The sequence below is a fragment of the Haliotis rufescens genome, unplaced genomic scaffold (genome assembly GCF_023055435.1).
Source record: "Haliotis rufescens isolate VD_foot unplaced genomic scaffold, xgHalRufe1.0.p SCAF_25, whole genome shotgun sequence".
Lineage (NCBI taxonomy): Eukaryota > Metazoa > Mollusca > Gastropoda > Lepetellida > Haliotidae > Haliotis > Haliotis rufescens.
The window spans coordinates 8,039,717-8,066,937 of record NW_025963946.1 but is presented as its reverse complement, the minus strand read 5'-3'; the positions used below and the strand labels follow the sequence as shown (position 1 = coordinate 8,066,937).

The following is a 27,221-nucleotide window of genomic DNA, read 5'->3' as shown; positions in this document are numbered from 1 at the left end:
GGTGAACAGGTCATTCATTAATAGTTGTAAAGAAATATCATATTTGTGTGACGCAGACGCCCCTGAGCTTCATACAGTGATGGACCATGGACTTGTTTGTACAGTTTGGTGTTTTTATAGTGTTCTTTAAATAATACTTTATGTGTATTCATAATGATTCTGAGTGTGTATAGAGGTGCAAACATATTAAATGAAAATATAGCTTCCATTATTTCCATACTTAAATATGTTTTTGTCTTTTTTTTTCAGGTGAGTGAAAATGCCCACAACAAGAGACAAAGGCAAGAGTTACCCCCCTTTCATTCAAGTTGACAGTTAATTCTCAACACTTTCAAAGTCATTTTCATGTAATGCGTGTATGTTTTGATATTTATTTTCAATAAAATCTTTTTTTTTAATCGTATATCTATAAGTGGCTCTGTTATTATTCACCAGGATGTAAGTTAACGCAAATGACTAGGATGCCTACTATTTACAAGAACTGTTGGTCGATGTTGGCTAGACGAAATGCATGGAGGAATCCAAGGTATCTTTCCAAGAAGACAAGACTGTTGAATCGTGACCATTTGGACGAAACTGTTGTTTGTGTGCGCCGGGAAATTATGCCCCATTGTGTTTTGAACCATGTTCGTGGATTATATCCAAACATTCCTAATCGGGATTATAGGGGACGTAGGTGGTGGTAGTCCTCAAAACTATATCCAAGAACTGTTGTACGATGTTGGACAGAAGGAATGCTTTGAGGAATCATCGAGGGATCTTTTCAAGACTGTTGACTCGTGACTGTACGAAACTGTCGATGATAATTCGGACTAGTGTGCGCCGTGAAATTATGCCTGATTGTGTTTTGAATCATGCATGCGCTCGTGGATTCAAATACATTGTATATTCTAAATATGGATTATGTGGAACATACGTGGTGATAAATACGCTAAATACGTTGAAAGGTAAGACGTCTCCTGAAGTAAACATCGACTATTTATAACCTGCATATTTCTATAAACAAGCACTTTTTACATATTTCAAATTGATCATCTGATTTGTAGAAATAGAATCAAGAATTACTTCATATTTTGTATAAACGTAAACTGTTTTATTAACATGTCCACCAAAGATTATAGATTTGAGTATAAATAAACCACATATTGTCGACATTATGACTTTTATTTATTTTGTATAAGTTAATTTGTAATGTCGCTTTTACAAAGTTTACGCCAAATGCGGTGCCGTTTTCGCCAGAGAAATCGGTGACGTTTGGCTGAGGTGCCGTTTTAGCCTGCACCCTTTACAATGACCTGACCTGTCGTGTTTGTCCTTTTGGTGCATAAATGTGAAAGAAATATAAGCAAACTATTATAAGGCTTCAGTAGCTAGATCTAGATAAATTTATTTGGAATTCCCGTGTCAAAAGTTGTTGGGTCTGACTCACATATTGTTTCATGCGGATGTGACATTTCAATGCAAGTCAAAATAGTTTCCATTCTGACATTTGCAACTTCACAACATACCTGCATAAAACAATCGTAAACTGTATATGGATATGTGTTCATTGTGGTACTGAACTTAACGTCTGTGTAATGCCATTTGGTAGTTTCTTGGCAGTTTCGTTGCAAGTGAGTGAGTGAGTTATTATTTAACGTCACATGGGCAATATTTCAGCCATATCATGACGAGTCGTTGCAAGTAAACAGACACTTCGAGAAGTTGTGCCATGTGCGAGTTCGCCACGTGGTTTACTATAATTAGATTCGCTCGCGCAGTAGATGTCAGCTGACCGAAGGCTAACTCCTCCCACTTCTGTTGTGCAAAGTTGTTTCACAGACGATGATTTTTTACGACCAAACATCAGATCGAATGTAATATTTTTTTATATCGTGTGACTTTTGTTACATTGACTGGTGTAGGGCAAATCTGTTTGCCAAGATTTGGATGTGAATGTTGTCTCGTTCTTTTGTTATTCAAGATTTTGGGTCACCGATTACTCGCAACGTCTGTCAAACACTTAGATCTCGCAAAATACCGCGCTATTTATAGTCCGGTTGGGACTTTAAAGCTTATACATGACCTCAAGAGATTGGGAAGTGTATTCTAAAGATGTAAATGTGGACCATTTCACTAAAAATAGAAATGTAACAGTTTTGACAGATACGGTAAAGGAATGTACAAAATGGAAGGATAAAGACATTTGGTACTTTAGAACTTTTATTTATGTACTAATGTGTATGTGTATCAACTATTAGAATATGTGAAAATGATTATCTTTAAGAATGCCATAGAAGCAAACACTTGAGCATCTCACTGCCGTTACAACATATACGTGTTACAAGCTGCAAAGTTGGAGAATGAGATTACAGATTAAAGGCCACACTAAATTCCAATATATCATAATCAAGAATTTATAATCATTTCATGTCGCTCTTATTATTGATGTAAATGGATATTAACCTGTAAGAAAGTCCCAGCATCAAAACCGTGACAATATACATGTATGTCCATACAATACCCATGCTTGCCGTAAAAGGCGACTAACAGGATCGGGTGGTCAGGCTCGCTGACTTGGTTGATGCATGTCATCGGTCCCAGTTGCGTGGATCGATGCTCATGATATTAATCACTGGATTGTCTGGTCCAGACTCGATTATTTACAGACCGCCGTCATAGAGCTGGAATATTGCTGAGAGCGGTGTTAAACCAACCAACCATACAATACCAGGGTAATTCAATGGCAAAAAAATAAAATTAATTTAGAACAATGATTGGATCACGTATGTTTTAGACACTTTTCCACTTTCAGCAAATAAGCAGATATACATATAAAATATTAATTTGTATGGATATTAATAAAATAGCCGTAACGACTACAAAACAAAGTTCTATAATTTTATTTACTTATTGTGTCAGGAATTGTAAATAAATGCAAATTTGTGTATTTCATGGATCATGTGGCGCATGTCTTCTCAGAAGTGTTAAACTTTCAAACAGGTAGACTACGGAAACAGAGGTAGTAAACCTAGTAAGGAGATCATTTTTTATTTAAATTAAATGTTTGTAATATTAAAGGGTTGGGTACAAAATTCGGATAAAAAATATCATGTTATGTCCTGATTAAAAACTCCTTCACAATGAATATGACTCATTGGAAACGGAACCGAATTTCTAATCATTTAGTTAAGTAAATGTCGAATGTAGTGAAGCTAAATAAAATCTACAAACTAAAAACAAACAAAAAACTTTAGGGGATTATGCCCCTTCCTTTTCCACTTTAAAGAAATGGGCTGCGGAATTCAAGCGGGGCAGAGAGAGCCTTGACGATTACCCGCGTCCAGGAAGGCCTTCAACAGCAACCATTCTGGAAAACATTACCTGGGTGCATGACAGGTGATGGCTGCTCGACGATCGACCACTCGACATATTGCCAGTGTTGTGGGCATCTCTCATGAGAGGGTTGAGCACATTATCACCAACGAGCCTCCTCATATAAACAATAGTCAGTTGAATCTTATCAAATCCCAACTCTAAAATTCCAGTGTTTCAGATAACAATGCTAGAAGATGGGATAGTAATAGTGACGTAATACAAATGTCTCTAACAGTGTGGACTCGCAGTCCAAAAACATATGAGAACTTGCTTAAGAGTGGGTGTCTTATATTGCCGTCAGTATCCACGTTATTAAGGTACAAAAATGTAGTACAACAACATGCGGGGCTAAATGAAGATGCATGTACATGGAGGCCCACCACAGGAACATACCTCAGCAGGGAAATTGTGGAGGTCTTGTTTTGGATGAAATGTCAATACAGGAAGATGTACAAATTGTCAAGAAAGGTGGCTTTTCAGATATTCCAGGAACACCTGGCTCTGGATCTGCAAACATTGCCAAACATGTATTACAGTTTGTATTTCATGGGTTCCCAGGATTTCGCTTTCCAATAGCTCACGTCCCAACCAACCAGGCCAATGCTCCACAAATATACTCTTCCTTCTGGGACATAATGCCATCGCTTGAACGATGGGGGTTCCATGCACTGTATGTCTCTATTGATGGAGCGTCTACTAACAGGAGTTACATCAAAATGCACTTTCAAGGGTTACCTGGACAACACGACATGGAAATCCACAATCCATTCAGTGACAATCCTTTAATATATCTGGCAGACCCATTTCATCTCTTTAAGAAGATCCGGAATAGCTTGCTTAAAAGTGGACCTGAAAAATGTCATTCCTGGGAGCTAACTATCAGTGGCAAGCCCATTGTGTGGAAGATGTGGATCGACAGTTATGAGTGGGATCAGCAACATGGCCTGTCTATTCACCATAGGCTTTCCAATGATCACATCCACCCAAACAAAGCTGACATCATGCGAAACCACTTAGCTGAGGAGGTACTTGATGCCGACATGTTGAACCTGATGAGTTCCTACCAGCAGCACCATGGAGATGGAGCATCTGTACTTGATGGGGCTGTGTCTCTGCTAGAGCAAACAAGTGCTCTTATCCACATTTTCAACGACAGACGTCCCATAGTTAACCCTACTGATGTTAGACTTCAGCAGGTAAAAGTTATTCTTTGCTGGTTTAAAAAGTGGGAAGACATGGAAACTACAAAGCATCTTGAGAGACAAGAGAGGACATCCAGTTCCTAATTTCTTGATTTACCAAACTTGCCCTCATTACTACACAGCAGCTCAAGATCAGTTTGACACCACAGTACATCAACAGTGACATCATTGAGAACCACTTCTCCCAACAGCGTGGACTGTACCATGGTTTTGGAGCCAATCCCAACTATGACCAATAAAGGAGGGCTACCAATAGCATAATACTTGGCCAAGGCACCATTTCCAAGAAAGCCAATGCAGCAACTCGGAAAATGTCACAAGCTGATTGTGCATTGCCATTTACTCATTTGTGGAAGAAATTAGAATGTAACATGGTAAAGTAAGTAAAATGAGTGCCGACAATGTTGTCAATTGTTCCACTTAAAGTACACAGATAATAAATGTCCTTAATAGCTAGTAATTTATCATCCATCATTCCTAGAGCATTTGCGTCTCACTACATATATTTCTGTAAGTATCCTAACAAGGTTAGCTAGGAATCAGTCTTGATATCATGCTATAAACACTTTGGACAATGCCATGTAACATCTTCCTCAGAAAATTCTGCCCATTTCTTCTCATCAGCTAGCCCAACACATGATCGATGATACCATCTGCCACACTTGCTGCAACCAATCCAAGGCTCTTCGTCTTCATCGTGATACATGACTGCACATTCCCCACAGAAATCTGGGTCAATCTCTATTTCTTTTCCAGAAGTACTCTTCTTTCCCTTCCCTTTTCCTTGCCTTTCCCTTCCCCCTTCCTTTTGCAGTTTCTTTTCCCTTGCCAATGTTCTGATCCTATTTCTTTTTATGACTGTCAGCCATGTCGGTATCCGTGCTCAACTGACTCGTACTGGCTTGAGGTTCATCTGTGTTTTGACTGCCCCTTCTTAGTTTATCCGGATGAGTGAAACCCTCTGCTGACATGATGTGTTCAGACAGTGCAGCAATCAATAGGTCTTTCTTCATAAGTTTGCTCAATTTCATTCCACAAGCACAACCCAAAATAACCAGTTTCTCTTTAGTAAAACAAGAAAGCTGTTTTGCTTCCTGCATTACTGCAGCTTTGAGTTTTAAGTGTGAGCATTCATGTCTAGGTGTTTGATCCTGTTGCAGAACTGCCATGGAGAGAATGGTTGTGGATGATTTCGATGGCTGGTTCAAGAGAGCTTGCTTACAGTGTTCCATAGTCTTCTTCCTTTCTCGTTCATCAAGTAGCTTTTTCGTGAATTCATCGTCTGTAACACTAACACTATTCAGTTAGAATAGCACTTCCCTAAACAATGTCACACAAAATATCTCTGATGTCCATTTCAGATTTCAGCTCTGATTGAAACCAGGACAGATCAAACTGACGAAACAGAGCACAAAACTGTTCAAGTAAGTCCTTGTCACATTGCACAGCTTTGTGAATATGCTGTAAAAGATCTGATTTGTACTTCTTCCAGTTAGTGTCTGTATACAAGGGTATTCTCTTTTTTTCAAGTGCCAAGAAAAAGCATCATCAGAAATGTTGGTAAGACCAAAGGTCAGATTCTGTTTGCGGGACACCTCTGATAGACTTGTGGGATATTTTGTTGTTTCAGTTATTTCTGAATGGGGAACCACAATAGAGTTCAACAGATCCACCTTGAGATAACTGTTTGTATCCAAAACAATACAAGAGTTTAGGGCATAGCTCACTATTTTCATGTATCTGTGTTTGACTTTGGCCACAGCAAAACCCCCAACATATCTAATTTTACAGTGTCCGGATACTGGTATTTGAATCTCTGGTGTTGTGCTACCTTCCCCCTTTTCAGCACACTCTGATTCCTTCATGACAGCCTTTCTGATGTGAGTGACCATATTTCCAGCAAGCAGCTTATTAACTGGTAAGGGTGCAAATAATGCTTCACAACAGTCTTCATATGACTTTGACTTCATGTAGGCAAGGAAGTTATGAAGGTAAACTGTGTGGTCTTTCACAACTTTACCTGTTGTTGCCTCATTCCTCATGTCTGTCAGTTTACTGTGCTGGACATCAAAAATGGATATCAGTTTCTTTGGAAAACCTTTGAAATATTCAATGCTGTCATTTTTTGTTGTTGTCCTGGAGTGGTGACACTTTTAAAAGAATCTACAATTGAATGCACTTCTTTTTCAGTGTAGTGATGACTGACGCTGTCTGGTGTTTCTACAGGCTGTATACAGAAATATATCTAACATGTATGTAACAGAAATATATATTTCCTGCAGCATATCTCACATTTTAAAAAATAAACACAAAATAAGTGACATGCAGTGGAACCCAGTTTAATCTTGATGGAAACTACTCCTGGTGAAAGGGTGACATATGTACATTTTTCTTACATATAAATCATGGCTGCTTAGAACTGTACCTAGGTAAATCTACATGTTCCACTGAATAAAGAATTGAAAGGCATATTTTCCACAATGACAGGGTTTATTCGTATATTTGATAAGTAATATGATTGAAGAGCCCATATGCAGCATATGACTGCTGATATTGTCACATGTTGGCTTTGAAAGTGTGTGTGTTGCACATTACCTCTGCTTGAACACCAGATACATCTTCCCAAGTGGCTATCGTCTGCAGGTCACAGTCATCATAGTCTGAGTCGTCCGAGGGCATTGTAAAGTCCCCATGCATGTCAACATCACCAGTGTGGCCACAGTCAAATGGAACCTAGATGGAACAATCAAAATATTTAGAACAGGGTAGGAACGCACAACACTGTCAGTAATAATACTGAATATGCAGGTTGATACTGGATACATATCTATACATAGTCCATGAACAGCAGAAATTGAATTTTTGCTCTTTTGACTCCTTAAGAAGAACACAAGGGAGATTATGATGTAATTTAATATGAAAAGGGACACTTAATTTCATCATTGTAAGTGCTAAATTTTGATCTTGTCAATATTACATACATGTTTGCAACACGAAACATCATCACTCAGTGGCAGTCCAGGCTGGCTGAAAAAGTTATACACTTCCTCTGGATGTCTTTCGCAGGATTTTGGTGTGTAGTGTAGAACTTGCAGTCCATCAGTGTTAACAGCCCGCCAAATGCCAACACCTGCTTGACCAGCACTGAAAACATTCTTGCAGTCAACTATTAAGCGAGGAATTGTCAAACCTTGAGCCTTATGTATGGTCACTGCAAATGAAGGTGCAATAGGATATTGGTACCTCTCAGCTTCAGTTTCTTTCCACATTAAAAACTAAAAATGTTTCTCTCTGAAGTTTTAGTGATCCAGTTTGAAACTTGACAGTAGGTCCATCTGATTCCAGCTTTGTGATGATTCCTTGCATGCCATTAATGAAACCTTTGCCAATATTCCGAAGAAGAATTACCGGACATTCAAGTTTGAGAAATAATGTCTTTTTGGCTGTAAGGCTTTTCAACTTGACAACATTTCCAGTATCAACTGACTTGTAGAGTGTCATCTCTCCTGTCAGCTTGTACAAGCATTGTGCCAGTCAACCTCAAAGTTGGTACCATACAAAACTGCAGGTGTCCCCATCTCCATCTTATTGATGGCTGTGATAAGCTGCAAATCAGTCTGCCTTAAGACCTTTGTCAAAACAATCTTATGTTTCATAACAGCCTTCCATACACTGGATGCTTGCCTGGGTCATTTGTGGATTTAATAGGCACAGGTGGGATCTGAAACCAGTCACCGACACAAACTATTTGTATTCCTCCAAAATAGAGCTCCAGCTGTCTGACGCTCCTGCAGAGGAATTCCAGCTGAAAACACAAAAGTGGAAAATGAAACAAATGTTTGTTGTTAACACATTATATGTTTTGGATAAATTGTTATTATTTCACTAATGTAGTTATTGACAACTGAATGTGACGTAAGTCTGTTATGTTGTACATTAATTGAACATTGTGTTACTGAACAAAAGATCTCAAATTACAACTACATAAACCACACTGAATGACTGCTTTTGTGTCATAAGTATGGATACTGGTGCTATCAAGTTACATCTTAAATTACAAAATGATAATGTAAACTTTACCTGCTCAAAAATCTTTGCACTTGTCTCATCAACTATGAGCACTTCTTTGTCTCTGATATCTTGAAACTTCCGTGGAGATATCTTCTTAAGCAATTCATCATTGGTCAAATGGCAAACTTGCAGTCCACCCCATGTGTGCAGTGTTGTTGCATTGGAAAACTGAGTGGCTGCAATACCAGTACTTGCCACTACAGAATCTTTTTTGCCTTTACTTAGGAGACGACACTGTGTTTCCCTTATTAAAACTGATTTACCAGTGCCAGCCTAACCTAACACTACAAGATTATTGCCTTCATCTATTAGTTTGTACGCCAACAGTTGATAACCATTCAAAACTGGCATGGCAGTTTCCATGAATGATACACGTGCGTGTGTTGTAGTTTTCGCGCCGATCAATCAGAGCGCTCGACTCCATTTAGCGCGGAGATTTTGTTTACTTCCGTTACCGACAGATGCGATTGAGCCAATATCTCGATAAAATCACCCGATATAGGCAATAAATTGCAAAAAAGTGAAGGTTTGTGACATGCAGTGCGTATGTGGAGGTAGGTCGGGGGGTATTGTGAACATGACATACGTTAATTTCCCTTTATTTTAAACGATTCAGTATATGTCAACACCGGCCAAGATGGCGAGTGACGTACCTTGTCTATTTATATATATGGGTCCGGTGTTTCAGTAATATACACATGCACAAAAGTTATGCGCCACCATATTCTTAGTCTCTTGATTTCAAGTGTGGGAATCAGAAATACAAAATATGATGATGTATGACTGAATTAGGCTTCAATAGTTTCATGAACCCACATTTGTCAAGATACCACAAGGAAAGCGTGCTTTACGTGTTGCTGCAGTTCCCTTACCCTATAAATAGTGAAATTCAAGTTTCAGACACGTGGTTGCATTTTGCCCCTGTGTGAGATTCCCCTTCCAATAGAGGTTGAAAATTAGCCATGGTGAGGAGAAAGTTAACGAACGCTGAAAGATGGCAAGTGATAGGCATGAAAAATGCTGGCATGTCATGCAGGGCCACTGCAAGACAAATGGGTCGTCATCACAGTGTTATCACTCGTTTGATTGTCAAACATGGTCAAACCAATGATGTCAATGACAGGCATAGGTCTGGTAGGCCAAGAAAGACCTCTAACAGAGAGGATAGACGTCTTTTCAGGATAGTCAGACGTAATCCATTTGCCACTTCAACAGATTTAAGACTGCAGTGGTTTACCCATCAGAGACTTTCGGCGATGACCGTAAGTCGTCGCCTCAGAGCGGCTGGTTATAACGCCAGAAGACCAGTAAAACGTTCTCAACTGACTGAGAGGCACATGCGGAATCGTCTGATATGGTTTTGTGCCTGTAGTCGATGGAACGTGGCCAACTGGAGAAGGATCCATTGGTCTGACGAGTGTCGAATGCTGCTACGAAATGTTGATGGTCGAATACGTGTTTGGAGGCAACGTAACACTCGTTTTGCACCAAGGAACATCCAGCAGACCTTAGCATGTGGCGGGGGGTCTGTCATGATATAGGGTTGTGTTTCCTTCGGCTGCAAACTTCCGCTCGTGACAATTCGTGGAAACCTGAATGGCCAACAATACCAAGATGCCATTCTCCGTCCAGTGGTAGTCCCTCATTTTGACAACCCATCCTCTTCAGACAAGACCTGTTTACATGGACGACAATGCTAGACCACACAGATGTCGGACAGTTTTGGCTTTTTTGCGTCAAGAAGCTATTGCCACTCTGCCTTGGCCGGCCTGTAGTCGGGATTTAAATCCGATTGAGCATCTCTGGGACATGCTTGGCCGGAAAATCAGACATCGTGATCCCCCAGTTCAAAATCTCGCCGCACTTCATGAAGAATGGATCCGTTTGCCTCAGAGAAGCATTCAACGACTTTTAATGAGTATGAGGCTTAGGATTGAAGCTGTAGTCAATGTCCGTGAATCATACACACGTTACTGACGTTTCTGTCTTGCGATACACTCTGCACTCCCTAGGGTGTCTATGTGGCACCTGATATGGTCTGCTGATATCATGACAGTGACATGACAAAAAACGTTTTTCAATGTTTTCTAATCCTTCAATTTCTGATCTTCGGTAAAATTCCTTTCTGCTCATATTCTTTTGGAACACAAGATAAACTTGCTTTGGGACAACTTTTGCTTCACATGAGGTTTACATATACGGCTTATAACAATCGTACATCTCGTTATAATAGTCATCATTAAGTGCCAAAAGTAACAGCTCACAAATATGGTGGGTGGCGCTTAACTTTTGTGCATGTGTATATTACTATCCTGCTTCAGGGGCCTGTGTGTGTGACAGTTGGTGACAGCTCGCAACGCATGTTTGTTTACATTGCCTCGCGAGTGTCCCCTATTTTCGTCACGGACATGTAAGTTCGTGAGTTTGTATATGTCATAACAAATAGCATAGGGGTCTATTGTAAGGGAAAATAGGAACAGTATTGTTATTTTCATTAGGATTATAGGAACAGTATTGTTATTTTCATTAGGATTAAGGGTATTTTGTTAGTCTAGATAAATATTGTATTCTTGTAGATAGTTTTTGTCACTGTATAAAGCATTCACTTCACTGTTGGAGGATGGAGAATAAAGGAGTGAGACTCAATTATGCCATTAGGTCGGACCTATATGATATCGGTGGAGAGGAAGAAAACCAAAGGGGTAGGGCACAGGACCAGGCACAGTTGAGTTTGTTTGTTTCTTTTGTTTTGTTGTTTAACGCCGCACTCAGCAATATTCCAGCTATATGACGGCGGTCTGTAAAATAATCGAGTCTGGACCAGACAATCCAGTGATTGACATCATGAGCATCGATCCACGCTATTGGGATCGGTGACATGTATCAACCAAGTCAGCGAGCCTGACCACTCGCCTGTCGCCTTTTACGGCAAGTATGGGTTGCTGAAGACCTATTCTACCCCGGAATCTTCACGGGTCAGTTGAGGGTGGGGGAAGTTATGGAGAGACGACGTCAATGTGAGGCTAAAAATGGACAAGAAGCAGGGGATTTGAGGAAAATACTATTGGCCAACTTGCTCCAACACTACAAGGCCCGGGCAAGAGTTACTCGGGTCTGCAGCAAGACAAGCCGTCCAGGGCAATAGTTTCCGGTGTCCAAAGGGGACCATCGGTCCAATTGGATCCGAAGTTGGACGACACCCTACAAAGACGTTACCACCTTTCTCCAAGATCAGAGGGGAGCCAGTAGAGTGAGGAGGTGGGTTCTTCCGGGAAAACACCACCGGTAAAAAATGAACCTGTAACGCCGATCCCACCGGTGCCGGGGGAACAAGACTAAAGATTGCCGCCACATGCGCTCTCGACTTACAGCACTGTTGGGAGTGGACAGGGGGCGCGAGTCAAGGACACACAACACAAGCACCTGTTGCAGAGTGCGGATTATCTGACCACTGAGCAGATCAGGAAACATGCTCGGGGATCACCACAGGGAGGTACTTCCCAGTATCAAGCAGACAGTTATGGCGAGTATGGGACACCAAGCCCGTACCAGCAGAAAGGGTCCCCAAGCAAGGGAGCCAATTAGGGGCACATCTCACCCTCTAAATCCCGACATAGATGTTGGATGTCAATGTATTTGTTGACTTATTTCGTGCAGATATTGACATGGCAGACTGTTATTTTTTATTCATTTGAAAATTCCTGTATATACTGAGTGAAATTAAAAACTTCACATTTTTAAAAGTAATCCCATATATGATATACAACGGACAAATGTATCAGAGAAGGTAATTGTTAATCATTAATGTCGAAAGAAGGATTTTAATTAACGGTGGTAACCATAATTTGTTCCATGCACCTACGGTATTCGGTAATAACATCAACAGTTTAAATCATAAGTCCCAAGCACGAGAATCTGATGACACACAACGCCTCCGCATGGACCTTGTGATGCTTGTGAACACATGATTGGGAAGACGACGCCATTGTTGCTGCAAAATGGTGCCAAGATCTTGCAAATTCTGTGGTTGGTTCTGAAGCGTGCGCAGACTTCTGCCAAGAGCATCCCAGAAGTGTTTGATTGGATTGAGGTCGGCAGACCTTGACTCCCGCATTCTGAAGGAAATTCCTTGTCACAATTGGTGTGTGGGGTCTGGCATTGTCGTGTTGGAAGATGAAACCGGGTCCATGTGGTGCCATAAAAGGTAGAAGTTCTGGTGCCAGTACCTGGTCGCGGTAAGCAGCAGCGTTGAGGTTGCCACGGATGACAAGAAGCCTAGAACGTGCATTGCCACAGAAAGAATCCCACACCATGACACTTCCGCCTCGAAATCTGTCAACTTCCTGTACATAACACTGAGCGTAACGTTTATGACGGCACCTCCAAACCCTCGCCCTACCATAAGCAAATCGAATATAGTTGTACGTACGTCGTTTTCGCAACTGCCACTGCCTCTGGTCTGTTGTCATGCGAAACCATCGACTATGGTGCTTGGATTGGTTGGTGTTGAGTGCTCGAAACAAATATTCAATACTTTTGTCTGCTATTATGAGTCTTCTGAATGGTATTAGCATGTGAAAAGTTTCAAACGTGCCACATTTAAAAGAGGGAAAAATCACAAGAAATTTGATTTGTTCAACTTTAATATCTGATATATGTCTTTTCCAACACACTTGGAATGGTTCGTCCTATGTGAAAAGCTCCTCATGCAAGTCATATCTCACCAATCCATGGGTTGCTTTGGTTGCTCAAAATAGTGAATCACTCTGGTACAAAAGACTTTGTAGGCACCAATGAGATGTACTCTATTATGAAAGACACGAAAGAAGACAAAAACATTACCGAAAAAGAGACTTTTTAGTTTGACTGAATAGAAGTTAACTGGTTGAACTTGTTTTACTGAACATGGAATGAATAATATATTTATAATAATAAAATACACATCTCCATGTTAAATATCAACAAAATTTAAAATGATACTCTTTTTAAAGTACTAATAATAACGCTAACTAGTAACGATGTTCTAAATGTGTGTGTGTGTGTGTGTGTGTGTGTGTGTGTGTGTGTGTGTGTGTGTGTGTGAGGTTTATCGCCGCTTTTAACATTATTCCAGTTATATCACGACGTGTCAGCTTAATGTGGGAGGAAAACCCCAAGTGATGCAGGTCTCAGATGTCAAAAGCAGAGTCGACTGAACGATTCTGACTATATCATGAGTATGTGTTTATGAATAATAGTAATGATACCAGGTGAAAAAGATGAGGATACCCCCACCTGTGGCACCCGTCACAAACACATCCAAAGGCAAGTCAATTGTTCACCTACAAACAACACGGGAACACATTGACAAGTCAAACTAGGGAATTGCATAGGACAGCATTGTCACTGATGCTTCAAATTTGGAAAGTCCTCCACATGTCTTCCTTTGAAAGCTTTACTGAGACCTTGAATGTTGTAACCTTGATCAAGCAACTCCTGAGCAAGAATCGCGCGACTCTCTGAAATCTTGTCAGAAAGAACATGCTTGATTGTATCGTAAAAGCTGTGAAATGTAAACACCAAAGGCTGGAGCTGCTGGAATATTGCTGGACATGAAAGAAAAGGACTATTGGAAAGTTGAAGTCATCCGTCTTGTCATATAGTCTTGTGGAGAGTGTTTTGTCACTCTGAATCTGTATTTAGATATCTAAATATGATACAGACGAGGTGGCATCACTGGTCTCCTTTATTTCTAATTCTGGTGGGTAAATCAGTGGAAGTGAAATGGCTATTTGATATCGGATCATCGATGTAGCTGAAGGTCAAGTTAAATTTCTTGACCAAATTCTTGACCAAATCCAAGGAGAAACTCCGATTCATAAGCATAATGAAACAGTAAGCCATGGGGATGCTTCTACTTGCCTAAATGTCTTTTGCCCACATTTTACACACATTTTATCAACGAGGAAGTCTAGTATTTCTCACTCGACTCCAGATGGCATTTGCTCAAGTTTGTCATGCGGGATGGTGGTGTACAAAGTTGAAAACTGAACTGTTTTGACAACTTAACTTGGCTCTTTTCTGAGATTATAAAGAGACCATATATTTGTTTTCAGCTACAGCTTTTGCCAGATATATTTTTAAATTAAACTAAGAGCCAAACGATTTTTTTTACTGAAAGACACATTGCAACAATGTAATTCTTCTGGCAGACAATTTCTTTTTTTCCAATAATATGGAGCATAGTATTTTCTAGAATGTTTCTGGATAATATATTTTCTTCGATGAAATCGATAATATTCATTTCTTCATTGTGTATGATCTGTTCATTGTAGTGAAAAAGTGTGTTTAATTGCCACAGTAATACTATATAATTATGTGTTGACGTGTTTCATGACATGCAAATGAATAACTTAGATTTCATTAAAAAACCCGGCACATATTGACTGAAATGTCTTATTCAGCAGTTTCGGCGTTGTGCCGCTTATGTCAGTAGGGTATCAACTCAAATGAAGTTTCACAGCGTAGAGTAGGTCGATGGATTTCTGCGCTTGTCAAAACATTACCAGGATGAAACGCTCGCTGACTTGGTTGATGCATGTAATCGATTCCAATTGCGTGGATCGATGCTCACGATGTCAATCACTGGTTTGTCTGGCCCAGACTTGATTATTTACAGACCGCCGTCATATAGCTGGAATATTGCTGAGTGCGGCGTTAGACAACAAACCAACCAACCAACCAGGATGAAACAGTCGACGAAACACTGCGAACGTAAGGTCCAAAACAACAATGATTACTGTATCAAATACATCAGCATCGAAAAACCTTTTCTTGTATGTTTCATTTTCTCGTCAATCATCCATGGGTGTGTGCCCGGAAGTTTATATCAGTACATCAATCGTCCTGAAACAATGAAAACCACACGTGTAATCGACACATGATCACCAGATATATGACGGCGGTCTATAAATAATCGAGTCTGGACCAGACAATCCAGTGATTTATACATGGGCATCGGTCCACGCAATTGTGATACGATGACATGCATCAACCAAGTCAACGCGCCTGACCATCCGATGCCGTAGGTCCCTCTTACGACAAGCATAGTCGCCTCTTAGGACAACCATAGTCCAATTTTAAGGCAAGCATGGGTTGCTGAAGACCTATTCTACCCCGGATCTTCACGTGGATTATTTATTATGAGTAAATACTTCTAACAGACATATTAATTGTGACAAGACACGGCGAGGATTCTGTGTTCAATTTTGTCCAAAGCAACATATGCTGTTCATAAGAGGCGACCAACTGAATCGGAAGGTTGGGCTCATTGACTTGGTTGAATGCGTGTCAATGTGCCCTGTTGGCGTGGATAGTTGCTCATAATATCACTCACATGATTGTCTAGTCCATGTTCGATTAAAAACAACAAAGTATAATAAGGTTACCGATGAATGTAATCCAGAAGATGATGACGAATCCATTTGGCAATAGTAACCTAAGCTTTTAAATTTCGTTCCCTGCCTTGATTTGAATATTGTGGGTTCGAGCCCCAGATTCAACCAACCCGATATCCTTTCTATGTAGCAAGGTATTAATCTTTCAGCTTGCTTTGTCAGTTTAACACCGACTCACTCTCTGTTTTGAGGATTGTTTTTTAACGTCACACTCAGTCCGAGTCCCCGAACCTTTCTAAATCTATACCTATACTATCTCTGAATCCCAAACGGCACTGACAGGATCAGGGACAGGTAATCATCACACATATAACCTTTGCAGTCAACGTTTTATTGTAGACTTGGGCTCAGTCAATTAACAGCAGGACGCCACCAAAGAATGATCCGTCATTTTCTAGTTTGTGTTTTTCCGTTATCTCTACCCACACCTCGTTGCCAGTCGTCAAATGTGTGACAGCCTGAGCAGAGGCAATGGCGTCGTCAATATTAGAGTCTGTTGACACCCAGCCAGTGGCCAGGATAAGCCCCTTCGACATGATCCTAACCTTCATTTGAGAGTTTGAATCATACATTTCTATCTGAGTCCAGAACATGTAGGTCCCTGACACTGGTACTGTGAACTTCCCTGAGGTGGAGTTATAGCCTGAACCTGAGTTGTAGAGGATGGTGCCGAATGTCAGAGGAGTGTAGGTTGTTTGATCAGCGGCAGGTGTGCTAACGTGGAATGCCACATCTCTGGTTTTGGATGCTGCATTAAAAGTAAAGTGGATAATAAAGACTGTCAAATATGATGTAAATAGCCTAACAAGAGTGTCACAAAAACTAATTTCATGACACTCCGTCCACACACATCGTCACCACCACCAGCACCCTAGCCCGCCCCTGATGTAGAATATTCTCCTACATCCTAATATCATTTCCTATTCCATGATTGTAATGTTATCAGTCATGATACTGAAAATTACAATACAAATGGTTTACAATTGATGGATAACACAGTAATTGATATTGTGAACATTAATCAACACCGTCGGGTTGACACGCAATCAACTAAAGCCCTGACTCTGACCAGCCAATCCATTGGGTTGCCTCTTAGGTTCAATACAATTTGCTGAGGACCTATTCAGGTCTGAATGACTTTGGAACAGGTACTCACACACACCTTTGCGGTCATAATGCTTTAATGTAGACTTGTGCTTAGTGAACTGACAGCAGGACGCCACCAAAGTATGATGCGTCATTTTCAACTAGTCTGCGTTTCACCGTTATCTCCACCCACACCTCCTCGCCCCTTTTCAGGCGTCCGACAGCCTTAGCACAAGCAGCAGCGTCATCGATAGTCGAGTCTGTTAACACCCAACCGGTGGCCAGAATCTTTCCCTGCCGTCATAATCCAAACATTCATGTAAGCGTCTGACTCATTGATTTCTATCTGAGTCCAGAACATGTAGGTCCCTGACACTGGTACTGTGAACACTCCTGATTTGGAGTTATAGCCTGAACCAGAGTTGTAGAGGATGGTGCCGAATGTCAGAGGAGTGTAGGTTGTTTGGTCAGGGGCAGGTTTGCTGACGTGGAATGCCACATCTCTGAGTTTGGATGCTGCATTAAAAGTTAAGTGAATGATAGAGTCTGATAACAATTCTATACTATCAAATCTAATGTAAATAGCATGACACCCCCTCCACACAAACCACCTCCACCACCACCACCACAAGCATTCTATCCTGTGATAACAACATCACTTATGATGCAAATTATATTACCAATTTTTTTGGTATGCTAACATTGATTATGATGGCTATGTTATGTACTGGATAACAATAAGATTCAAGAAATGCCGAATTTCCATAAGTGAAACGTGTTGATTGTCTGAGTTTATATATATGAAACACATTTCAGCATTTCAGGGCCCTAATGTCAAAATATTCTCTATGGATTATATTCTTTTCATGTCATATGCGGCACAATACTTTACTTAGTTAAGTCTTGAAAAGAAGTAGTCGTTATTCGATTGTTGGTTATAGGTTAATGTTCCCGTGCTCGTAAGGAAACTTGGCCTCACTTGTGTCTTAAAATATTAAATGATTAAGCTTTCTTTTATGTGATTCAAGTGTAAACGATAACTCACCAACATTTTTGGACAACTTTGAAACCTGTTCATTGGCCGATAGCAGATCACTTTTAGTTGACTGTAGATCTTTCTGCAACTGCCTGGTGGTCGACTGAAGACTTGCCACACTCTGTTTCAGAGAGGCGACGTCATTTAGCAAACTTGACGTATTTGTACTTCCTCCTGGATTTGGCATAATAAGTCCAGAAAGAGACCAAGGTTGCAAAAGACATACAAATAAAGCTCCCAAAGACATGGTGCCTCGACGTGGATATAATAATCTAGGTGTCGTCCTGCTCTTTTGCTCTCTGGGCATGTATGTACCTTCAGGATTGTATGTCGTACGGGGTGCGCCTATTGTAAGGTTATCAATGTCAAAGTGTTGACCTGGTGACACTCCTGTCTGATTATGCTGTACATCAACTTCACTTAAAAGATTTAAAAAATGCACGCGTGCGACCAAGACTGATGTCACATGATAACACAGTTCGTGTTTTCTGAAAGAAAGTGAATTGTGAGTCTTAAGAATCAAGTATCAGTCCTTTTAGTATTTCTTCACTGGTTCGAAGAAACTGGAAACAACGTTTTAATGTGCGTGTGAGGATTGGATGTGGTTCTGTGAATTGGTTGTTGATGTGAGGGTTGGATGTGGATGTGAGTGCTGGGTGTGGGTGTGAGGGTTGGATGTGGGTGTGAGGGTTTAGATGTGGGTGTGAGGGTTGGATGTGAATGTGAGTGCTGGATGTGGGTGTGAGGTTTGAATGTTGGTGTGAGGGTCGGATATGGATGTGAGCGCCGGGTGTGGGTGTGAGGGTTGGATGTGGGTGTGAGGGTTGGATGTGGGTGTGAGGTTTGGATGAGGTCGTGAGGTTTGGATTTGGGTGTGTGGGTTGGATGTGGGTGTGAGGGTTGGATGTAGATGTGAGGGTTGGATGTGAATGTGTGGGCTGTGTATGTGCGTGAGTGCTGGATGTTGGTGTGAGGGTTGGATGTGGGTTTCAGGGTTGGATGTGGATGTGTGGGTTGGATGTTGGGGTGATGGTTGGATGTTGGTGTGCGGGTTGGATGTAGATGTGAGGGTTGGATGTGTATGTGTGCGCTGTGTATGTGCGTGAGTGCTGGATGTTGGTGTGAGGGTTGGATGTGGGTTTCAGGGTTGGATGTGGATGTGTGGGTTGGATGTTGGGGTGATGGTTGGATGTTGGTGTGCGGGCTGGATGTAGATGTGAGGGTTGGATGTGTATGTGTGTGCTGTGTATGTGCGTGAGTGCTGGATGTGGGTGTGAGGGTTGGATGTGGGTTTGAGGGTTGGATGTGGATGTGTGGGTGTGATGGTTGGATGTGGGTGTGCGGGTTGGATGTGGATGTGAGGGTTTGATGTGGATCTGATGGCTTGATGTTGGTGTGAGGGTTGGATGTGGATGTGTGGGTTGGATGTAGATGTGAGGGTTGGATGTGGATGTGAGGGTTGGATGTGGATGTGAGGTTTGGATGTGGATGTGAGGGTTGGATGTGGATGTGAGGGTTGGTTGTGGGTGTGTTGGTTGGATGTTGGTGTGCGGGTTGGTTGTGGATGTGAGTGCTGAATGTGGGTGTGAGTGCTGGATCTGGATGTGAGTGAGTGAGTGAGTATGGTTTTTACGCCGCTTTTAGCAATATTCCAGCAATATCACGGCGGGGGACACCAGAAATGGGCTTCACACATTGTACCCATGTCGGGAATCGAACCCAGGTCTTCGGCGTGACGAGCGAACGCTTTAACCACTAGGCTACCCGACCGCCCCGGATCTGGATGTGACTGCTGGATGTGGGTGTGAGTGCTGGATGTGGGTGTGAGTGATGGATGTGGGTGTTAGTGTTGGGTGTGGATGTGAGGAGTGGACGTGGAAGTGAGTGTTGGATGTGGGTGTTCGGGTTGCATGTGGATGTAAGTGGTTGGTGAGGGTTGGATGTGGTTGTGGGGTTGGATATGGATGTGAGGGTTGGATGTGGATGTGAGGGCTGGATGTGGATGTGAGTGCTGAATGTGGGTTTGAGGGTTGGATGTGGTTGTGGGGTTGGATGTGAGGGTTGGATGTGGATGTGAGGGTTGGATGTGGATGTGAGGGTTGGATGTGGGTGTGACGGTTGGATGTGGATGTGATGGTTGGATGTTGGTGTACGGGTTGGTTGTGGATGTGAGCGCTGAATGTGGGTGTGGGATTCGATGTGGGTGTGAGGGGATGATGTGGAAGTGATGGCTGGGTGTGGGTGTGAGTGCTGGATGTGGATGTGACTGTTGGATGTGGGTGAGAGTGCTGGATGTGGGTGTGAGTGCTGGATGTGGGTGTGAGTGCTGGATGTGGGTGTGGGGTTGGATGTGAGGAGTGGACGTGGATGTGAGTGTTGGATGTGGTTGTTCGGGTTGCATGTGGATGTAAGTGGTGGGTGAGGGTTGGATGTGGTTGTGAGGGTTGGATGTGGATGTTATGGTTGGATGTGGGTGTGAGGGTTGGATGTGGATGTGAGTGCTGAATGTGGGTTTGAGGGTTGGATGTGGTTGTGGGGTTGGATGTGAGGGTTGGATGTGGATGTGAGGGTTGGATGTGGGTGTGATGGTTGGGTGTGGGTGTTCGGGTTGGATGTGGATGTGAGTGATGAATGTGGGTTTGAGGGTTGGATGTAGGTGTGATGGTTGGATGTGGGTGTGCGGGTTGGATGTGGATGTGAGTGCTGAATGTGGGTTTGAGGGTTGGATGTGGGTGTGAGGGTTGGTGGTGGGTATCATGGCTGGATGTGGGTGTGGGGATGGATGTGGGTGTGAGGGTTGGATATTGATGTGAGGGTTGGATGTGGGTGTGTTGGTTGAATGTTGGTCTGAGAGTTTGATGTGGTTGTCTGTTAACCTACATCTTATACCCACAGCCACCAATAGGCATACGTATCTGTATGAGGATCTGTATCAGTGATCAGTGTCTTTTCATTTAGCACTATCATTTCAGTATCACCAATATCTCAGCGACAGAGTGACATGATTCATCAACATAAAAGACTTGTGAAACAAAAGACTAAATATCACCGCTTAAATATAGGACATGCTAGAGAGATAAAGATAAACGACAGCTCGATTATATGTGTACAGACGCTATACAGCTGGAAGAGTGCTAAGCCTGGCGCGCCCCATCAGACACACACACACACACGCTCTCACACGCACGCACGCACGCACGCACGCACGCACACACACACAGACACACACACACAGAGAAACATAAACACACTCACACACACACACACACATATAAGCACTCACAGGCTTCAGCAACACGTCGTAAAAGGCGACTATGCTTGTCGTAAGAGGCGATTTACGGGATCGGGTGCTCAGGCTCGCTGTATTGGTTGATGCATATCATTGTATTCCAATTACGTGGATCGGTGCTCATGATGCCAATCACTAGACTGTCTGGTCCAGACTCGATAATTTACAGACCGTTGTCACATAGCTGGAATATTGCTGAGTGCGGTGTTAAACAACAAACAAACACACAAACACAGTTCACTCATTGAAAACATTTTCGGTCTGGCATATAAGCAATTGGTGAGTGCGTGCTCTGTGTGAACTCGAACTGCTGTTAATCTTAAAATCTCACGAAATTATTATGTCACCCAAACGTCCAAAGAGAGTCACGAAAGTGCTTTGTTTTCCCACCTCCAATTATCCTCCTGCTCATGGTGACTTTTCCATCACTCACTCACTCACTCAACTGCAAATGCACGTGCGGGTGAGGGTATAAAACGATTGCAACGGCAAGTAAGACATCCACAGTGATAAAAAAACTCAAAAGAAATGCCACGAATCACAGTCGAACAACGTGAACTAGCCTCGGGTATGGTACAGATGGGAGCCACTCACGCCCATATTGCACGACGAACCTTCGGTTGCTCCCGTGTTGCCGTTACTAACTTGATGCAACGTTACAGACAGACAGGGCGGACCGCTGACAGGCCAAGAGCAGGCAGACCGAAATCGCTTCCTGACAGTCGACAGACAGTGGCCAGGAGACTCAGGGCTCATGGAATCAGGGCTTTTAGACCATACAGAGGACAGCTATTGACAGCGCAACATCGTCGTCTGCGATTGAGATGGGCCCGGACTGTACGACGTTGGCAACGACGTGACTGGCAGAGGGTTGTCTTCACTGACGAAAGTCGATTCTGTATATTTATGGCTGATGGAAGACAACGTGTTTACCGCCGAAGGGGTGAACTAAAGGCGGCGTGTTGCGTTCAGGAGGTCATATAGTCATGTGGAGAGTGTTTTGTCACTCTGAATCTGTATTTAGATATCTAAATATGATACAGATGAGGCGGTATCACTGGTCTCCTTTATTTCTAATTCTGGTGGGTAAATCAGTGGAAGTGAATTGGCTTTTTGATATCAGATCATCGATGTAGCTGAAGGTCAAGTTAAATTTCTTGACCAAATTCTTTACCAATCCAAGGAGAAACTCCGATTTATATGCATAATGAAACAGTAAGCCATGGGGATGTTTCTACTTGCCTAAATGTCTTTTACCCACATTTTACACAGATTTTATCAACGAGGAAGTCTAGTATTTCTCAGCCGACTCCAGATGGCATTTGCTCAAGTTTGTCATGCGGGATGGTGGTGTACAAAGTTGAAAACTGAACTGTTTTGACAACTGAACTTGGCTCTTTTCTGAGATTGTAAAGAGACCATATATTTGTTTTCAGCTACAGCTTTTGTCACATATATTTTTAAATTAAACTGGGGCGGTCGGGTAGCCTAGTGGTTAAAGCGTTCGCTCGTCACGCCGAAGACCTGGGTTCGATTCCCGACATGGGCACAATGGGTGAAGCCCATTACTGGTGTCCCCCGCCGTGATATTGCTGGAATATTGCTAAAAGCGGCGTAAAACCATACTCACTCACTTTAATTAAACTTAGAGCCAAACGATTTTTTTCCTAAAAGAAACATTTCAACAATGTAATTTTTCTGGCAGACAATTTCTTTTTTTCCCCAATAATATTGAGCATAGTATTTCAAGAATGTTTGTGGATAATATATTTTCTTCGATGAAATCGATAATATTCATTTCTTCATTGTGTATGATCTGTTCATTGTAGAGAAAATGTGTGTTTAATTGTCAAAGTAATACTATATAATTATGTGTTGACGTGTTTCATGACATCCAAATGAATAACTTAAATTTCATTAAAAAAAACGTCACATATTGACTGAAATGTCTTATCCAGCAGTTTCGGCGTTGTGCCGCTTATGTCAGTAGGGTATCAACTCAAATGAAGTTTCACAGCGTAGAGTAGGTCGATGGATTTCTGCGCTTGTCAAAAGGAATTGACGCCAGTTATATACTGCAGGGTATACACTTGAAATTTGATTTCAGCAAAATAATTACAAACGTTATCAAAACATTACCAGGATAAAACGCTCGCTGACGTGGTTGATACATGTCATCGATTCCAATTGCGTGGATCGATGCTCATGATATAAATCACAGGATTGTCTGGTCCAGACTCGATTATTTACAGACACTCACAGGCTTCAGAGAATATTGCTGAGTGCGGCGTTAGACAACAAACCAACCAACCAACCAGGATGAAACAGTCGACGAAACACTGCGAACGTAAGGTCCAAAACAACAAAGATTACTGTATCAAATACATCAGCATCGAATAACCAATATTCCAGCTATATGACGGCGGTCTGTAAATAATCGAGCCTGGACCAGACAATCCAGTGATTTATACATGGGCATCGGTCCAGGCAATTGGGATACGATGACATGCATCAACCAAGTCAACGTGCCTGACCACCCGATCCCGTAGGTCGCCTCTTACAACAAGTATAGTCGCCTCTTACGACAACCATAGTCCAATTTTAAGGCAAGCATGGGTTGCTGAAGACCTATTCTACCCCGGATCTTCACGTGGCTTATTTATTATGAGTAAATATTTCTAACAGACATATTCATTGCGACAAGACACGGCGGGGATTCTGTGTTTAATTTTGTCCAAAGCAACATATGCTTTTCGTAAGAGGCGACCAACTGAATCGGAAGGTTGGGCTCATTGACTTGGTTGAATGCGTGTCAATGTGCCCTGTTGGCGTGGATAGTTGCTCACAATATCACTCACTGGATTGTCTTGTCTATGTTCGATTGAAAACAACAAAGTATAATAAGGTTACCGAGGAATGTAATCCAGAAGATGATGATGAATCCATTTGGCAATAGTAACCTAAGCTTTTAAATTTCGTTCCCTGCCTTGATTTGAATATTGTGGGTTCGAGCCCCGGATTCAACCAACCCGAGATCCTATCTATGTAGCAAGGTATTAATCTTTCAGCTTGCTTTGTCTGTTTAACACCGATTCACTCTCTGTTTTGAGGATTGTTCTTTAACGTCACACTCAGTCCGAGTCCCCGAACCATTTCTAAATCTATACCTATACCATCTCGGAATCCCAACCGGCAGTGACAGGATCAGGGACAGGTAATCATCACACATTTAACCTTTGCAGTCATAACGTTTAATTGTAGACTTTGGGTCAGTCAATTTACAGCAGGACGCCACCAAAGTATGATCCGTCATTTTCATTTAGTTTGTGTTTTTCCGTTATCTCTACCAACACCTCGTCGCCAGTCGTCAAATTTTTGACAACCTGAGCATCGGCAGTGGCGTCGTCAATATTTGAGTCTGTTAACACCCAGCCAGCGGCCAGGATAAGCCCCTTCGACATGATCCAAACCTTCATTTGAGAGTTTGCATCATACATTTCTATCTGAGTCCAGAACAAGTAGGTCCCTGAAACTGGTACTGTGAACTTCCCTGAGGTGGAATTATAGCCTGAACCAGAGTTGTAGTGGGTGGTGCCGAATGTCAGAGGAGTGTAGGTTGTTTGATCAGGGACAGGCCTGCTTACTTGGAATGCCACATCTCTGGTTTTGGATGCTGCATTAAAAATTAAGTGAATGATAAAGACAGTCAAATATGATGTAAATATCCTAACAAGAGTGTCACAAAAACTGTTTTCATGACACTCCGTCCACACACATCGTCACCACCACCAGCACCCTAGCCCGACCCTGATGTAGAATATTCTCCTGCATCCTAATTTCATTTCCTATTCCATGATTGTAATGTTATCAGTTATGATACTGAAAATTACAATACAAATGGTTTACAATTGATGGATAACACAGTAATTGATATTGTGAACATTAATCAACACCGTCGGGTTGACACGCAATCAACTAAAGCCCTGACTCTGACCAGCCAATCCATTGGGTTGCCTCTTAGGTTCAATACAATTTGCTGGGGACCTATTCAGGTCTGAATGACTTTGGAACAGGTAATCACACACACCTTTGCAGTCATAATGCTTTAATGTAGACTTGTGCTTAGTGAACTGACAGCAGGACGCCACCAAAGTATGATGCGGCATTTTCAACTAGTGTGTGTTTCACCGTTATCTCCACCCACACCTCCTCGCCCCTTTTCAGGCGTCTGACAGCCTTAGCAGAAGCAGCAGCGTCATCGATAGTCGAGTCTGTTAACACCCAACCGGTGGCCAGAATATCTTCTTTCCCTGCCGTCATAATCCAAACATTCATGTAAGCGTCTGACTCATTGATTTCTATCTGAGTCCAGAACATGTAGGTCCCTGACACTGGTACTGTGAACACTCCTGAGGTGAAGTTATAGCCTGAACCAGAGTTGTAGAGGATGGTGCCGAATGTCAGAGGAGTGTAGGTTGTTTGGTCAGGGGCAGGTTTGCTGACGTGGAATGCCACATCTCTGAGTTTGGATGCTGCATTAAAAGTTAAGTGAATGATAGAGTCTGATAACAATTCTATACTATCAAATCTAATGTAAATAGCATGACACCCCCTCCACACAAACCACCTCCACCACCACCACCACCAGCATTCTATCCTTTGACTCTTGTTATAACAACATTACTTATGATGCAAATTATATTACCAAATCTTTTAGTATGCTAACATTGATTATGATGTCTATCATGTATGTACTTAATAACAATAAGATTCAAGAAATGCCGAATTTCCATAAGTGAAACGTGTTGATTGTCTGAGTATATATATGAAACACATTTCAGCATTTCAGGGCCCTAATGTCAAAATATTCTTTATGGATTATATTCTTTTCATGTCATATGAGGCACAATCATTTGCTCAGTTAAGTCTTGAAAAGAAGTAGTAGTTAATCGATTGTTGGTTATAGGTTAATGTTCTCGTGCTCGTAAGGAAACTTGGCCTCACTTGTGTCTTAAAATATTAAATGATTAAGCTTTCTTTTATGTAATTAAGTGTAAACGATAACTCACCAACATTTTTGGACAACTTTGAAACCTGGTCTTTAGCCGAGTGCAAATCACTTTTAGTTGACTGTAGATCTTTCTGCAACTGCCTGGTGGTCGACTGAAGACTTGCCACACTCTGTTTCAGAGAGGCGACGTCATTTAGCAAACTTGACGTATCTGTACTTGGCATAATAAGTCCAGAAAGCGACCATGGTTGCAAAAGACACACAAATAAAGCTCCCAAAGACATGGTACCTCGACGTGGATATAATAATCTAGGTGTCGTCCTGCTCTTTTGCTCTCTGGGCATATATGTACCTTCAGGATTGTTTGTTGTATGGGGTGCGCCTATTGTAAGGTTATCAATGTCAAAGTGTTGACCTGGTGACACTCCTGTCTGATTATGCTGTACTTCAACTTCACTAAAAAGATTTAAAAAATGCACGCGTGCGACCAAGACTGATGTCACATGATAACACAGTTCGTGTTTTCTGAAAGAAAGTGAATTGTGAGTCTTAAGAATCAAGTATCAGTCCTTTTAGTATTTCTTCACTGGTTCGAAGAAACTGGAACTAACGTTTTAATGTGCGTGTGAGGATTGGATGTGGTTCTGTGAATTGGTTGTTGATGTGAGGGTTGGATGTGGATGTGAGTGCTGGGTGTGGGTTTGAGGGTTGGATGTGGGTGTGAGGGTTTAGA

General features: G+C 41.9%; 2 protein-coding genes and 1 pseudogene across 3 annotated transcripts; 1 reads left to right on the top strand and 2 right to left on the bottom strand.

Moving 5' to 3' along the window:
• The first annotated feature begins 3,725 nt into the window (after positions 1-3,725).
• LOC124141392 lies at positions 3,726-4,942 on the top strand (annotated as a pseudogene).
• Positions 4,943-16,381: 11,439 nt separating this feature from the next.
• On the bottom strand, positions 16,382-18,542 carry LOC124141327 (complement C1q tumor necrosis factor-related protein 7-like). 2 transcript variants are annotated; one of them, XM_046509301.2, is made up of 2 exons: positions 18,198-18,536; positions 16,382-16,814 (listed from the first exon to the last, which is right to left on the bottom strand). In XM_046509301.2, the coding sequence occupies exons 1-2, from the start codon at positions 18,493-18,495 to the stop codon at positions 16,414-16,416; spliced, it is 699 nt and encodes a 232-aa protein (XP_046365257.2). In that variant the 5' UTR covers positions 18,496-18,536; the 3' UTR covers positions 16,382-16,413. The 2 variants fall into 2 exon arrangements, with proteins under 2 accessions (XP_046365257.2, XP_046365258.2); XM_046509302.2 differs by lacking the exon at positions 16,382-16,814 and adding an exon at positions 17,230-17,668 and having other exon boundaries at positions 18,198-18,542.
• A 6,170-nt stretch (positions 18,543-24,712) lies between these two features.
• LOC124141391 lies at positions 24,713-26,887 on the bottom strand. Its single transcript, XM_046509399.2, has 3 exons — positions 26,547-26,887; positions 25,613-26,009; positions 24,713-25,203 (listed from the first exon to the last, which is right to left on the bottom strand). The coding sequence occupies exons 1-3, from the start codon at positions 26,830-26,832 to the stop codon at positions 24,756-24,758; spliced, it is 1,131 nt and encodes a 376-aa protein (XP_046365355.2). The 5' UTR covers positions 26,833-26,887; the 3' UTR covers positions 24,713-24,755.
• Between the last annotated feature and the right edge of the window lie 334 nt (positions 26,888-27,221).